Below are 16856 nucleotides of genomic sequence, written 5' to 3'. Positions count from 1 at the left end.
GGTCTAATACCCTGCAGGTAATTGGACCCCACAGAATTTTCCAAGAGCACACTGTGGGTTGTGGATAATTTATTTTTCTCATGTCATAACTTAATGAGTGTGCTTCTTCCTTCTTCTCTTTTGTTTTTATGTTGGTGTTAGGATTCCAAGCATGTCAAGAGTATATTATGTCAGACCTTCATATTTTGCTACCTATGGGCAGTCGGTGGCAACCTGAACAGTTCTCACTGGGACTCGTTTGACACCTTTGTCAAAGAGCAGTTTGCAGAAGACAAAGTAAAGGTAATTGAATGCACACACCCACAGTTACAAACAGGAATAGATGAACTGGATGGCAAGCTTTTTTGCACACATTGGATCATTTGCAGACACCACACACTTCTATTTCACATACAGAAACACAGAATGTCACAAAAAACCTTCTCTGCCACTCAAAGAATATTTTATCCCTCATTTCCATCACTAAGTTTCAAATCCATTTTTCACTGTTTGCTGGTAAGAGCATGAAATATGTAAAAAGGCCCGAAGGTTAGCTCATATTATATAGTACACCAAAGTACTTTTGACAGTGGCTGTATCTAGCTGGAGCACAGCCAATCTGAAAGGGAATTATACTTGATCATATCATGCACTCATGTGAATGAAGACATTAAGAAAGAGCATCCATATTGTATGTTTTAGTAATAACCTCAGTGGATTACAAAGACCACATGGCAAAGATAAATCACAAAAAAGATGGGCTTTGATTCAAGGTTATAAAAGTCCATAGCATATCATTATTCTACCTTTCCAACTCAAGAGAATTATGAATCATGGGTTATAGAACTGAAGAAGTATTTTTTAATGTGTAAAGAATGAGTTAAAGGGATGTAAACGAAACAAGTGCAAACTGGGGACTGATATTATGAGTCCTTCAGCCCAACAGGATATGGAAAACTAATTGTTTGAGGAGTTTAGCTGGCATTAGTGGTAGATGGCTTTAGAAACACCATAATGACAGAGGCAGAACACAGCAAACATGGTTCACTTAGCTGAAAGTGAAGTGAGCAACCAAGTGAAAGGTTCATGAAGGCAGAATATCATCTGGAACATCTCACATACTTCAAACTCTATTTATCTGCCTGTGCGTAAGGAGCTGATGTCGCTGTTTGCGACGCCAGAAAACTGTTTGTGTTTACATTTTTGTGCCTGTATCATAAGATAAAGCCCAATGCATCCGGATCACAGCTGGGAAGCTTGAGGGAATATAAACTAAACACGCACGCATGCATGTGCACACACACAAACACACATACATAGGGAAACTGTTCATATTTAATTTGGTTCTTCTATTCTGGATTTTCAAAAAAACGACTTCCATACAGTCTAATATCGACACTACCTAAAGTGTGTGTATTTGTTTTAATTAATGTGTATTCATATTTGCTGTGTAGCTCCCGAAGAGTGGAACCCTGTTCAGCATGTACATGAACTTTAACCACAAGCGCTTGGAGTCATGGGAGACGATAATCCCTTTGTTTGAATACAAAAACGAGCAGCCCTTTTTTGAGATGCTGGTTCCCACCACAGACACTGTCCGCTACGGATACCTAATGGAGAAACTGCTGTCTGTGCGTCGCTCTGTGCTCTACACTGGCGACACTGGAGTGGGGAAGGTGAGGAGTCCTGGACAGTCACAACAGTGTGGTGTACATTTCTTTAGATAGTAACTGAGTGATATAATTGATATTGAAGTAATTTAACAAGATTGTTGTTGGCTACAAAGCTGTGATAATAATTAGCACACTTATATCATTTCAAAGATACTTAACGGACGGACATCTTGGTTGCAAAGAGAAAGATCATTTAAGGCGGCCGGTTAAATTAACAGTTTACCACCATGTTTATTAAAATCCCATGCATACTGAAATCTTAAAAGCAGACAGATATTAACTGTAGCCATTCAGATAATTTTTAATATCAATGAAGTATGTTGGTTGGAAAAGTAAATACAATTTAAACACCCCAATGATATTGACTGTTATGCTTTGGGGCCTTGTTTTATTGTGAAAATTAATCTTTTGGTGTTGAAATGTACGATAGTGTAGACTGTAAAACTAAGATCAGAACCAATTTGGTGGCAAAATTTAAATAACTTCTGTGTGTCTATTTGTTTCAGTCTGTGGTGGCTCGCGGCCTCCTCAACATTATGCAAGAAAAGTCCGGATACCTTCCTGTCTTCATCAGCTTCTCCGCTCAGACCTCCTCTGCTTGCACGCAGGAGATCATTGAGTCCAAACTGGAGAAAAAGAGGAAAAACATAATGGGTAGGACAAGTTTTCTAAAACAAAATTTCTTTGTCTCAAATCAGATATTTAAGTCAGTATACTCACATGTTGTCCACACCATGCACAATGGCGTAGTGCATGTTTTCTGATAGGTCCGTGTCCATTGTGCTATCACCTGAAATGCTGATCACAACATGTTTTTTTCAATTGACTTATAAAGTAAATCATTCACTTTATTTTTCATTTTACATCTGTACCTACAGAAAAAGCCTGCAATATGTTTGGCTCTGGGCTGCATTACCACACCAGCATTCATTTACATTCTGTGGTGATGTGAATATATGTCACCAGTAACCACTCATGTCCTTGAACATCATATAGCCATCCATTCATCAGTTCTTACAGTTGTCCCTCACATCCCTGCTAACTTGTTCCATCTGCATATCAACCAATCTAACCATCCATCTGTCAGCCTTACATCAGATAACCCTTTTCTTTCCTCACCCTTCTCCTCCCTGTAGGAGCTCCTGGCAACAAGAAGTTAGTGGTCTTCGTGGATGATCTGAATATGCCCAAGCTGGACTGTTACGGCTCTCAGCCGCCTATAGAACTCCTGCGTCAGTTCCAAGACTTTTCTGGCGTCTATGACAGAAGCAAGTTCTTCTGGAAGGAGATCCAGGTATGAATTAATATGAAATACATAAAAGAAGCACATTTTCCATGCAACTACAACTCTGGGTTGCCTTTCCTCTAGGAACTTATTTGAGCAGTGGTGGTAGGACAGCCCTGGCCCGTCATTAGCCATTTGGTATTGTGATGCACTTCATATTGGTTTAACACTCAGTTATTGGTCATAACATATGTGTCATTCAGTTTAAGCTTGTTTGCTGCACCTTAGCCTTAAAATTGTAGTAACAACTCTCATTATAGCCTTTTCTGAATTAAGGTGTCCCCATCTGAATCCCTCCCTGAGCTGATCTGTGTAATAACCTTGCAGATTTAAATGTATGTGTCCCTGGATAAGTAGTATGTTGCGTTTTCTGCAACAATGAAGTTAAAAGGAATACCGCACTGTGTGATAACCTGCAGGAAGTGTTTGTGGGAAATGTGTGCCTCAAATTCTACAGCAAATCAAACAAACACAAAGTAAACTTCAAGTACTAGATGGGTCCTGATAACTTTCTGATTAGTGTGCGCAGGCCAGCAGGGGAGTGGGAAGGGAAGGCACTCTAGTCAGATACTCCAGTACGGCACAAGGCAACCAGGTCTAATGTGCATCTGCCCTGAAGTAGTGCCGCTGTGCACATGTATGCATGTGCATTCAGCTGGTTCAATTTTCTGTAGATGTTTTTGTCCCTTTTATGAGTTGTCTATTACAAGCCATTTCTATATAAAGGAACATTTTCAACATTTTATCATTTATTAATAGCCTTGCTTGCTGAGATTTAACAAAATCGAAAATCTGTTTGCTTAATTTGTTGTAACCTTCAGTGTCTGTTTCTAAATGTGTCAAACACAGAAGATGCATTCTGTGAACAAGACAGTCACCTCCAACAGATATTTGTTCTATGCTGTGTACAATCCAGACGCTGGGGTTCACTCATAGAGCTAAAATTGATATTGATGTTTTAATCTACCTCAGTGAAAAACTGCAAACACCTGTGTTATTTTAAACAATGGTGTGCCTTTTTTATGGTTAGGATTTGTTTAAGATTGTTTTTCTGTTTCATGAAAAAGTGTAAATGCACTGTAGTTCCTTCGTTTGTGTTCTTACAAAGTCAGCACCGACTTAATTTGTCTTCTAGTTGTGGTTTTAATGAAGACTGTCCATTTTTGTGGGAAACCCATTCATCTTGTGGGCCTGTGTGTTTGTAGCTGTGGACCCAGATTCTGCAATAATAGAAAGTTTTCTTTGCAATAATTGACTTGCTATACTACTACACATGGACACAGGAACTATTGTACATGTGACTGATGTGATGTCTTATAATGTGTGAGTGTGAGAGAGTGTGTGAATATGAATGTGTGCGTTAGTGTGCATGTGTGTCCTTGTGATGGAGTAAAGGCAAGTTATAGATTCAGGAGAAACCATACCTGTATGTATGTGATTAATCCTGTGCAATGATACATTACATCACAGACAGACAATGTCACATACATACAAGTACATGCATGGTTATGAGATTTTTTCAGGGAGGGGGAGTGTTTGTGATTTTCACCAGGCAACAAAATCAAAGCAACCAACTTACTCTTTATTTGTTTTGTTTTTCGGTTCGCCTTTACCTCACACTCACGTGCTTTATTGATTTGAAGTTTTAGTGCTGACATATCTTACATCAATATGAGGATTTGATGTAAAGTCTGAACTTTAAACCAGAGTGGTTCCAAAATCAGTGCAGCAAAAGACAAATAGAGCTGGAGCATGATGTGCTTTCACTGCCAACATGCGGCTCCATTTCTTTCTCTGAGGAAAAATAAGAAATTGGGGGTGTAGTTTAGTGAAGTTTTTTGGAATTCAAAGTAATGTTAAAAAAGTTACTCATGGTTTCTATGTGATTGGATGGAGAGCTCCAGAGCAACAATGATACTTTTATTAATCACTGCTAGAGTAATTTAGTATCAGGTTTCTTATAGGTAACATTTTGTTCATATTTACAATCCTTTTTAATATCCTGCCTTAATACTCTTCCTCCATCCTTTCCTTCAGGAGATGACCATTGCAGCAGCCTGTGCTCCTCCAGGAGGGGGCCGCAACCCTGTGACCCCCAGATTCATCCGCCATTTCAGCATACTGTGTTTGCCCACACCTTCAGACCACAGCCTCAAACAGATTTTCAAAGTCAGGATACACAAACACTTACCCAAACACTCACATATAATAAAATCTGTATCGAATATACGAAAAAAATATTGCTCTCAATGATTTGTTAATTGTACTTTCATACATTTTGATATCTCACTCTTGCTCCAGCTGTCACTCACTTTCTCATTTCTCCCTTCCACTCATTTGTTTCAGTTTTCTTAAATCCCATTTTACTTTATATATCATGTCTCACACCAACTCCTCTGAACATCCTTGCAGGCCATCCTGAACGGTTTCCTCACCGAGTTTTCCAAAGCGGTGAAGGACTGTGCTGAGCAGATAGTAGATGCAGCCGTGGAGATTTACAACCGTTTGAGTGTGGATCTGCTCCCGACACCAGCCAAGTCCCACTATGTCTTCAATCTCAGAGACCTCTCCAAGTGTGTGCAAGGTGAGATGAAAATATGCCTACTGTAAGTGGCATTGGCTAACATGGAGCTCAATGGACACACAGGACTTTGCACGGAACAATCATAGATATTTACAATCTGTTGAGTTGACAAAATGCTAATTTGAGATAGATAAAAGAAAACATGCATACATTTAGTAATTCCACAAATGCCTGTCTGCATGTAGAATCTTGTGAACTGATCATCTTATCCAATTCACGCTGGGAATGTGTAATGTAAATAGCCCGAGGAAGTGTGGTGCTGGGTTGGTGCGATTTTGACACGTGGTACCTTCAATAGAGTGAATAGATTTAATAAACATACGACCAGTGCTCTATAGAAGTCAGTGGGGGTGGGGCGTAACAGTCAGTATGTGGACCAAGTTAAACATGTGGTTGGTAACTGGGTAAAAACGGCTGCCTGATCATTTTGATAAAGTCATTATTTTTATTTCACCATATCAGAGTGACACCTGAGCAGACATTCACAAGTGTTGCTGGTGCTGGTCCCTGTAGTGACTACAACATTAATAGAATCACTTTCTCTTCAGCAAGTTATCTCCAAAGTAAAAGCACAATGTTCTGCTGCAGTGATGCTTCATGTTCTGCTGAATTGCAGAGCTTTTATTTTGAAAAGCTGTGATTTTTGGTGTGAACTAGGGTCTTGCACAACAGCACAAACTCAATTTTGGATTTGCTAAAAGAGTTTGAATCTTTGTACCCTCACAGCATGCAGTACAGCCCCAATTTATCTCTTTATGCCACATTTGTTATATTTATAAGCTCTGTCTCAGCCTCATGCTCTCAAATTATCTGCCCCATCACCCCTTCTGCCTCTTTTCCCTCTTCCCCTCACTTCTTTTAGCCAGCAGGCATCATCAGAGCACAGAGATGAACTGAAGTGTCTTCTATCACTGTTTTCTGCATACTGCTTGTTTAACACAGAGTGCATTTCTCAAACACACAGTGCCCCTTAGCAATATAAGCAGTGCTGTTGGAGAGGGTTAATCAACCAGCGTCCAGTCTTTCCATCTTATCATATTGTTCATATTACATCACATTTGGATTCATATGTATTCATAACTATTATCTAAAAATTCTGAAGAGCAAAATCTTGCTATTTCAGAAACACTGATGTTCTCAAACAGTCCCACACATCTAATGTTGCATCATTCATACAGTATATGTTTTTCTTTCCTTTGTTATTCTATGCATCTTGTGGCTCTATGGGGTTTTTCACAGTTTCAACAATGTCCCACGGTTTTCTGCTGCTGTTTTTCTTTCTGTTTACATATTTCTATTTCTTCCTGTTCAGGCATATTGCAGTGTGAGCCGAGTCAAGTGAGAGATAAGAACCAGATCTTCCGTCTTTTCTGCCATGAGTGTCAGCGGGTGTTCCATGATCGACTCATTAACAACCAAGATAAGACCTATTTCAACACCATCATCTCTGAGATGGCCGGTAAGAACCCTCACTAAGAACACACCAGCTGTTTGTATTCTGCACATGTTAAACTGATTAATGTCACTCTACGTCCAGCCCGCCTTTTTTTGCATCATTACTAATTGGAGATTACTCCTCTTTTTGACCCTGTCTCTCATTCTACAAGGCAAATATTTCAGTATTAATTTGGAGCCCTCATACTTTGTGACTCAGCCCATCATATTCGGAGACTTCATCAAGGTCAGATATTGTCATAAAAAGCACATAAAAGGTTCAGAAAACATTTGATTTCTGTGTTTACACCAAAATACCTTGCAACCTTCATTTATTCCTTCTTTTTTTTAAAAACCCCTCTTAGGTGGGTGTCGATAAAGAGGACCGTCTGTATGAGGATCTGACAGACATGAATAAGATCCAGACTGTCCTCCAGGACTGCCTCGATGATTACAACATGACCTTCTCCAAGGAGACCAAGCTGGTTTTCTTCCAGGATGCCATCGAGCATGTCTCTAGGTGTGTAGATACTTTCAAACAAACCATTTAGTTTCACATTTATTTGCAAGGTGACTTAGTTGGTTGATGAATTTTTCAAACTGTGAGCTGAAATTAAGTCGTAACTGCAACAAGCATACAGATCTTTACTGCAAGGGTTTTTACCCCCAAACCCCCACACCCGAACGATCAGCTCCAAAATACTAAATACTTTATTCTTGGAAAAAAACAAAACAATAACACATTGCCAACTGGCTTTAATTAATTTGTTTACACCAACTATCTGCATTACGATTGTGAAAAGTGTTTTATCAAGGAATGTAACTCCATACTAATTAATAATAATATTTGCTTAAAGACAAGAATACATGTTTCACATGGTGTGGAACCAGAGTGACCTCTCTCTCTCTATATATATATATATATATATATATATACATATTTATTTATAATTGTTATAAGAGTGTTTTTTGTTACAAGTATTATTTGGCCTCTCATCCTCTAGGATTGCCCGTATGATTCGTCAGGAGAGAGGCAATGCTCTGCTGGTAGGAGTGGGAGGTACAGGCAAGCAGTCACTCACTCGGTTAGCGGCCCATATGTGTGGGTACCGCTGCTTTCAGATTGAGCTGAGTCGAGGCTACAACTATGACAGCTTCCATGAAGACTTGAGGAGACTCTACAAGATGGCCGGTGTGGAGGGCAAAGATATGGTGTTCCTATTTACAGACACACAGGTATGGAGGGAGAGTTGATGTTTATTGAGGGCATGTTTATCTATTTGTTCCTTTTTTACATCCACTTTCTTTTACCTGTTGTAGATTGTGGTAGAGGAGTTTTTGGAGGATATCAACAACATGCTGAACTCGGGCGAGGTGCCCAACTTGTTTGAGAAAGATGAGCTGGAACAAGTGCTGGCTGCCACCCGCCCAAAAGCCAAAAATGCTGGAATTAATGAGGAGAACAGGGATGAGGTATGCACAAACACCTACAGCACTGTACGAAGACATGTCATTCAGGCTGTAAAAGTATTTTTCAGTATGAAATTGCAACATAAGCAGACAAATAGATGAATTCAGAGCTGAGTAAATTATTGAATTGGACAGTCGCCTAAATTTATGTCTGCCATTGAGACCTCCTGCATGTTTAACACATGCAAACACACACACATACACTCACGCACAGTTAGCAACAAAATGTTTTGTATAGTATTTGAATAGTTTTCAGTGAAACATGATGTCAGAAGGTGCCTGTCTTAAGTTTGTACTTTCTGCATCAAAGCATGTGAGGAAATTAGGGTGTGGGTGTGCAAACGATGAACGTCCTCACTCTGAATGATGATGGTGATCATTATTTCAACCCAACTAATGCAGATGTCTGGAGAATGTAATTTTTCCAAAAGAAAGCCCAAAGGGCCAGTGGTTTGCTCAGGTGCATAACAAAGTGCATATCAAGTCCCACCTTGTTATGCACTTTGTTTCTTAGTTTGATAGTTTGTTAAATGCGTGTCCGCCTTCTTTTTTGCCAAAAGTTGATGATGTGACTAATCCTACTCTCATTCTGTATAGAAAATGAGCCAGGGAGGGCTAATCTGAGAGGAAACACAAGAGTGAGGGGCCAATTTACTGTCATCAATAGCAAAATAAACACTCCTTGTAGTAAGATTTGAATTTACCAGTCTAAAACAATATCCCATACATATGCCCCTGGAATGTTCAGGATGTTAGGATGAGAAGTAAAACAAACACTGTCCATTGTCAGTTGCTCAAAGAAATGACACAGTTACACTGTGCTTTCAACATTGGGCCAATAGAGCCATAGACTCAGAAGGAGGACTCTTAGTTAAAGTCAGTGCCTCCAAGTGAGCTGTAAGAAAACATAAGCCTTTTATGTCTTCTGCCTGCTGACACCAATCCTCAAAATTATAGAATCATCTCCTCATGTGTGTTTGTTCTTTCCCTCAGGTGTTCCAGTATTTCATCTCTCGTGTGCGGGAGAAGCTGCACATTGTGCTGTGTATGAGTCCCGTGGGCGATGCCTTCAGGTCCCGTTGTCGTATGTTTCCTTCACTGGTAAACTGCTGCACTATTGACTGGTTTGTGCAGGTATGTATAGACAGCTCTTTTTTTCTCATGTGAATTGTGGGAAAAAATAGTTTCCTGGTTTTGAACCAGTCTATAACACCCTTCTTCCAGTCTGTGTAACATTCCCACCGTGCAGCTGGACAGCATTACTTTCCACCCTATTCATTTATACCTTCAGTCCATCAGTCCCACTCCTGAGAATACGATATATTAGTGATATAATACCGTGAGGAAATTTCTCCATACGTATGTAAAAGTTAATTTTGACTCAATTTGATTTATGTGCTCAAAGGACAGATGTCACGGGGACTTTTCAACTTATGTTTCTGGCAATAACTCAAAAATGTGTACGCTTGTAATGACAAAATACACATAATATCTCCTATTAGACATAGACATGATTGTACACTGTGATTGGTTGGTGTTTGTATACAACCACAATGGGAAAGTTTTAGTTTGTTTTTGTCTAGATTGATTATGGGCGGCTGTGGCTTGGGAGATAAAGAGGTTTGTCCCCTCACCAGAAGGTTGGTTGTTTGATCCCCGGCTTTTTCAGTCTGCTTTCCAAAGTGCCCTTGGGCAAGATACCAAACCCCAAATTGCCTCTGACGGCTGTGCCGACCGTCTGTGAGTGCTGCATATAGAAGCGCTGTATGAATGTGAATGGGTGAATGCAACTTGTACTGTAAAGTACTTTGAGTTGTTGATAAGACTGGAAAAGAACAATATTCATACAGTCCATTTCCCATCTTGCATTTTTCTATCATCTCCCTTATCTCCCTTATCTCATCACCTCTACTCTTTTGGGATTGTACAGGAATTTTTCACTTTTGACTCACGTATTTATATTGATGCATTGCACATATTTTAAATCTGTTGCAGAAGAGTGTATTTCACATTGAATTTCTCTATTATTGCATTTTAATGTCTTTTATTGCTGCTCTGTGAAATATTCAAATAAGAGATAAAGCAAATGCCACATTTAATGCTCTTGCTGCAAACCTCATCTCACCATGTTCTCCTTCCTCTTGTGCCATCTTGTGCTCAGTGGCCTCGTGAGGCACTGCTCTCTGTCTCTCAGGCCTTCTTCCAGAATGTGGACTTTGGCAGTGAGGAGCTGAAGCAGAGTTTTTCAGCCATGTGTGTGGAGATACATGTTAGCGTCACAGACATGGCTGAGCGCTTCTACTCAGAGCTGAGGCGCAGATACTACACCACTCCCACCTCCTACCTGGAGCTCATCAACCTCTACCTGGGCATGCTCAATGAGAAGAGAGAGCAGATAGTGCTTGTATGTTTAACCATTAATATGCACAAGTAATTTTCAGTATATATATATATATATATTTATATATTTATATAACCTTGATACAGTAATGTATTTTTGGGTCTGTTTGGGAATAGGCCAGGGACCGGGTGAAGAACGGTCTGACCAAACTGCTGCAGACCAATGAGCTGGTGGACAAAATGAAAATGGACCTGTCGGCTCTGGAGCCAGTCCTGAAACAAAAGTCCATTGATGTTGATGCCCTCATGGAGAAACTGGCTGTTGACCAGGAGAGCGCTGACGAGGTTTGTGTTTGTCAATGAGACCAAGATAATGCTGTATTATCTCAGATTTTTGAAACTTAAGATGCGATAATATGCTGAGAAAGCCTGATACCCATTTCCCATTAGTTGTATTCTTTGTGTATAATACAAAAAATATCTTCACCACAGGTTCGTAAAGTAGTGAAAGAAGATGAGGCCTTAGCCACAGTCAAAGCTGAAGACACACAGGCCATAGCCGATGATGCCCAGAGGGACCTGGATGAGGCTCTGCCAGCCCTGGAGGGTGCCTCTCAGGCTCTGAATTCCCTCGACAAGGCTGACATCTCTGAGATCAAAGTTTTCTCCAAACCCCCAGACCTTGTCATGACTGTCATGGAGGCTGTCTGCATCCTGCTCCACTGCAAGTCAGTATGCCTCTCTCTGTTTCTAAAAACACAAAACCTTTCTTCATCAAAGACTTTTGACAAGAGTTGTATCTCTGCCTCTCTTATTTCAAAAGTCCCCTTCTCTAAAACTTCACCTCATTATGTGACACCCTATTTTATATTATTTAGAAGGAAATTATCATGCGGAATTTAGAGGAGGAGGAGAACAAACCATACATTTAGGGTTTTAATGAAATATAATATTTATTCTAAATATGATGTGTTCCATTTATTTAGCAAAAGTAATTATAACTTAATTTAACACCAATGGTAAATGGTCATCTGCAGGCTGTGTCTTGTTCTGTGGGATCAAGATTAAATACCAGTTGTTTACGAAGGTCATAGGATGAATGAATACCAAACAGGAAGATGTTTTTAATCGATGTTAGAAAAAAAGATACTCACCAGGAATCCTTATCTCAATTCGTTTACCATGATGACTCATCGTCATATTCCTGATAATCCCTGCTACATTATTACATCTTTGATGCAGGAGGTTGATAATGATTACGCTAAAATGTTCTGCATAATAATCATTTCAGTCTTTTCAAAAAGAATCATCATCATTGTTGTTGCTTTATAGTGTCTCTGCAAACTGTGTGAGATTTGGGCCTATTTTTAATCCCATATCTTTGTAGTCAGCATTCATGGTGATTACAGTACCCGTCTGGGAACTTGTCCCTGTGTCAACCCTAAAGTGTCCTCAGTCGTTAATATGCTGCACTAAATCCAACCCTGTCCAATATCCCATCTACTTGAAACTTTCACCAGCTGTTCTCCCACATCACACTGATGCTGTGTAGATATTTAACTTAGTGCTGATACTATGAAAAGTTACAAAAATAAAAATCTTCGTCTCACACCTCACTTTATCTTATCCTTACAGACCAGACTGGCCCAGTGCCAAGCAAGTACTGGGAGATCCCAATTTCCTCAGACGTCTTGCTGACTATGACAAGGACAATATCAAGCCTCAGATCCTGCAGAAACTGCAAAAATACATCAACAACGCGGATTTCATACCTGAGAAGGTCTGTTTGGTTTTCGTTTCAAAAATACTGATAGAAGGATTTGAAGGAAGAATTTATTTGAGAATTCTAGGGAAATTGGAGTTCCAAGATCTCAGCTGTTTTAAAAAAATATTTCGTTTGGAATGCAGCCAGATTTATAATTACTGCTTCAATTTTGATAATGATATTATTATACACAGGCCACTGATTTAGGTTTTATGCAAGTGTTGTGATTTCATAAACTGGCTTTAAATTATTAAACATGATACAGTTAGTTTCAGTTAATGTTGCTTTGTGTAATTCCTGGTTGTTTTGCTGCTGTTAGGTGGAGAAGGTGTCCAGAGCCTGCAAATCCATGTGCATGTGGGTCAGAGCCATGAACCTTTACAGCAGAGTGCTGAAAGAAGTCGGCCCCAAGAGACAAAAACTGGCCCTGGCACAGGTCAGTAAGAGTGCAGTATCATAATCTGTTATATCACATAACACACACACACATATGTATATATATTCTATATTCTTATTGTTTTTACAGTACCTCCCTCCTTTTGCTCTCTGTCAAATTTTCTGTCATAGAAAACACACATATACATATATACCGTAAATTACCAAATAATAGCCAGGTTTCCATTAACCGCAGGGTCCCCTTTAAACGCCGGGTGCAGGTGTATATTTTGATAAATAACCGCTGGTCCCAAATATATGCCTGGTCTGTTAAGTGATTGAAACAAATAAACACCCCGGCTGTTATTTGGTAATTTATGGTATATATATTGTCCAAATGAGTAATTCATGTTTTTTCCTTCCATATTCCTCTCTTTCTACCCTAAACCATTTAGAAAGAACTGGATATGACCATGGCGACCCTGAAGGAGAAACAAGAAAAGCTTCAGGAGGTGGAGAAGCAGATCAAGGTTCTGCAGGAGCAGTTTGACAGCAGCGTGAATGAGAAGGAGGAACTTGGTTAGAGCTGCACCCTTTATGTTTCTACTTTAAAATCAGTTTCAAATTTAAAAAGAAATGATCACTGCTGTGGGGAAATCTCTTAAGGTGGATGATATCAACAGGGAGACAACTAAAGCCGCATTTACCTATTTGTAATTATTCCTTCTGTAACCCTTTCTCGAAAGTGAACACCATGGCTCTGACAAAGGCTCGGTTGACGAGGGCAGGGAAGCTCACTTCAGCTCTAGGTGATGAGCAGGTGCGCTGGGAAGAAAGTGTTGCTCTGTTTGAACAAGAGATCATCAACGTTGTGGGAAACGTCTTCATCGCAGCTGCCTGTGTCGCGTATTTCGGAGCATTCACTTCACACTACAGACAACTGGTAGGTACAGTTGGCTGAGAGCTTTTAGGGCTACCGTGGTAAAGGGTATGGATAAGTGGTGGATCCAGTCCCACACCTCCATAAGGAACAAACTGAGCTCATGCCTCATTAATGTTCTTTTGTGAGATGCAGTTCTTATTACAGCATTGACATTGAACTGAACTTGGATGTAGGATATTAAAACAAGGAAGTAGAGTTAACTTTTAAAAAGGTAGAAATTGTGAAATTTACATAAAATAAAAGCAACTTAAGAATACTCCCTTTCCCCAGCTAATTGACCAGTGGATAAAACAGTGCCAGGAGCTGAACATCCCTATCAGTTCCAACTTCAGCCTGATCAACATCTTGGGCGACCCGTTTGTCATCCGCCAGTGGAACACAGAAGGCCTACCTCGTGACAATGTCTCAACAGAGAACGGGATCTTGGTGGCCGAGGGCCGCCGCTGGCCTCTTATGATCGATCCTCAGGATCAGGTGAGCTGGAAACTATGACCAAGGCAGCTCTTGTTCACTGTCTTCAGGAGTGATTGGTTGTTAATCACTTCATTATTTTACATTTCGAATGTTCATTCACCTATTTCACCCAAAGTGCCCCACATTGTGCCATTTTAGGGGCATTTTTAAACATTTAAAAACATTTTGGGTTATAAAATTGCTGTACCAGTGCGAAGAGCAGGAACCTCTCAAAATAGACCTTACTGTCAGACACGATCATGCACAGACAGGCCCCTGTCCCCAGGAAACACACACACAATCTCCCCACATTAAATGACTCAAACCAGCTGAGCTCATTCAGACACACAAACATGTACAGGATAGGAATACTGTCACAGCTTCATATTTTAGGCCTCTTTGTCCTGACAACTGTGAAAGTCGTATGGTTTCTCCTGTTCGAGTTTTTCTCCTCTGTCCCTTGTTCCCTTTCATTTTTATAATGCACAAAAAATACAGAGAGGAAATGATCACAGTAGATACATTTTATTTCTTTTTAACTCAGGCCAACAGATGGATCCGCTCCAAGGAAGCTAAGAATGGTCTAAAGGTGATCAAGTTGACAGACCCAAACTTCCTACGTACCTTGGAGAACGCCATTCGCATGGGCATGCCTGTACTATTAGAGGAGGTAGGGACACTCTAGCCAAGCCATGGATAAATATGCTTAATCATAAAAATTGTTTTCATGGTAAATTACAGGTTAATTGATTTAGCTGTAGTTCATATGACCTTGATTAGATACTTATGCATATCATTGTATTCCTGTACTATGATAGTTAAAGGAGACACTGGATCCAGCACTGGAGCCCATCCTGCTGAAGCAAACATTTGTGGCTGGTGGACGGACATTGATCAGACTTGGAGACTCAGATATTGACTATGACAAAAACTTCAGGTTCTATATGACCACTAAGATGGCCAACCCACACTACCTACCAGAGGTAAGAGCAGCAAACAATCTCCTTTAAAGCTGATGATTGGGTTCATCTGGTATAAGAAAATTGATCAATCAATATCATGTCATTTGTCTTTGAGAAAAAGTATACATGCACACAAGAACATTAATACCCCTCTGCGAGGGTAGCACCGTATCAGCCAGTACACTGAGTATCACCGAGCTATGCTCAGATTTATGCAGACATTGTCAAAGAATGTAGTCCCCAGCTAGATTTCCCACTGGGTTGTTACCTTTTATTCAACACAGCCCAGGAGAGCAGCACCCTGTGAATAGGAGCTTATGCTTCAATGTTAATTCAAACCAGAGCTGCATGAAAGCAACAACAGACAACATAAAAGTATTTAGCACTTATCTGTAAATCCTTTATGTTGAATATCAACTGTCAAATGCACAAAGTGTTCAAAGTGACACAGCATTTAAATCCCATATGGGAGTTAAAGGTGTTGAATACGTCTTTATTGCACATGCTGAATTGTAGCTGTATGAATGAACGACTCTCATTCAAACTGTAAATGCATCCTGTTTAGTGTTGAACTTGTATGTATGATTATTTCTGTTACACTTCAGGTGTGTATCAAAGTTACAATCATCAATTTCACTGTGACCAAGTCTGGCTTGGAAGACCAACTGCTCAGGTACAAAGACACACATGGAAAACAGATATTGCATCACATCCAAACCATACTGCCATTCAAACCATTACTACTGTATATAAAAACTATATAAACCTCAGTGCAAGTATTTGTACCCTGCAATTATACTTAAATCATGCTAACATATTTTCTCTTCCCAATCTCCTTGCAACCCCTCTTCCTCTCCCCAGTGATGTGGTACAACTGGAAAGTCCACATCTTGAGGAACAGAGGAACAAGTTGATTGTGCGCATCAACGCTGACCGCAATCAGCTGAAAGACATCGAAGACCGCATCCTTAAGCTTCTCTTCACCTCCGAGGGGAATATCCTAGATAATGAGGAGCTTGTTGAGACTCTCCAGGAGTCAAAGGTAAATCTGGCGAAGAAGGCAAAGGAAATTAGGATGCCTGTCTTGGTCTGTTATTAGTAATGAATTTATTAAGATTGATGATGATTCATATGACATAATCTGTCCTCATCTACAATTATGATTTCCACCTTGTTAGAATGTTCCTTGTTAAATGAGATTGAGATGACGATACAGACATCCACAACCTTGTATAATACCATAGCTGCAGATGCAGCCGATTGAGCTCTCATTATTTTAACAATGTAGGAAAATTCACTATAACACAAGTGAATCACAAAGATATAGTATTCAATCAAAAGTTAAAGCAAGCTGTGTATTTTGTAAATATTACACATTACAGCAAACCTCATTTGTGACATGACTATTTTGGTCCAAAAAGAAAAAAAAAAACAACCCTTAGACCAACTAGTGGATATAGAGAGTCCTGACACCCGTGTTATTTACCTATTGTCCTGTTTTTTGTTGTAGTATTTTTTACTGTCTTTCCTCTCTATGTGTCCTTTTTGTTTCTTTTTCTTTAATATGGTATATTCCTCCCTGTTTCCACTCTA

At 39.8% G+C, this 16856-nt stretch overlaps 1 protein-coding gene across 1 annotated transcript in view; it reads left to right on the top strand.

The window, feature by feature from the left end:
- The window catches only part of dnah6 (dynein, axonemal, heavy chain 6), a 54186-nt gene that overhangs the window by 20065 nt on the left and 17265 nt on the right, over positions 1-16856 (top strand). Inside the window, exons 41-64 of the mRNA XM_069529930.1 lie at positions 142-282; positions 1434-1655; positions 2159-2306; positions 2789-2946; positions 4975-5106; positions 5350-5521; positions 6834-6980; positions 7129-7202; positions 7321-7475; positions 7960-8191; positions 8276-8428; positions 9419-9559; positions 10587-10829; positions 10943-11110; positions 11258-11493; positions 12401-12545; positions 12850-12966; positions 13361-13484; positions 13652-13848; positions 14119-14322; positions 14846-14971; positions 15120-15284; positions 15869-15936; positions 16125-16305. Coding sequence (XP_069386031.1) covers positions 142-282; positions 1434-1655; positions 2159-2306; positions 2789-2946; positions 4975-5106; positions 5350-5521; positions 6834-6980; positions 7129-7202; positions 7321-7475; positions 7960-8191; positions 8276-8428; positions 9419-9559; positions 10587-10829; positions 10943-11110; positions 11258-11493; positions 12401-12545; positions 12850-12966; positions 13361-13484; positions 13652-13848; positions 14119-14322; positions 14846-14971; positions 15120-15284; positions 15869-15936; positions 16125-16305 — 3849 coding nt within the window. The remainder of the gene's footprint in view (positions 1-141; positions 283-1433; positions 1656-2158; positions 2307-2788; positions 2947-4974; positions 5107-5349; positions 5522-6833; positions 6981-7128; positions 7203-7320; positions 7476-7959; positions 8192-8275; positions 8429-9418; positions 9560-10586; positions 10830-10942; positions 11111-11257; positions 11494-12400; positions 12546-12849; positions 12967-13360; positions 13485-13651; positions 13849-14118; positions 14323-14845; positions 14972-15119; positions 15285-15868; positions 15937-16124; positions 16306-16856) is intronic.

Source organism: Paralichthys olivaceus, chromosome 8, assembly GCF_024713975.1.
Source record: "Paralichthys olivaceus isolate ysfri-2021 chromosome 8, ASM2471397v2, whole genome shotgun sequence".
Classification (NCBI taxonomy): Eukaryota; Metazoa; Chordata; class Actinopteri; order Pleuronectiformes; family Paralichthyidae; genus Paralichthys; species Paralichthys olivaceus.
The sequence above is the reverse complement of the archived record's forward strand: the minus strand, read 5'-3'. Positions and strand labels throughout refer to the sequence as shown.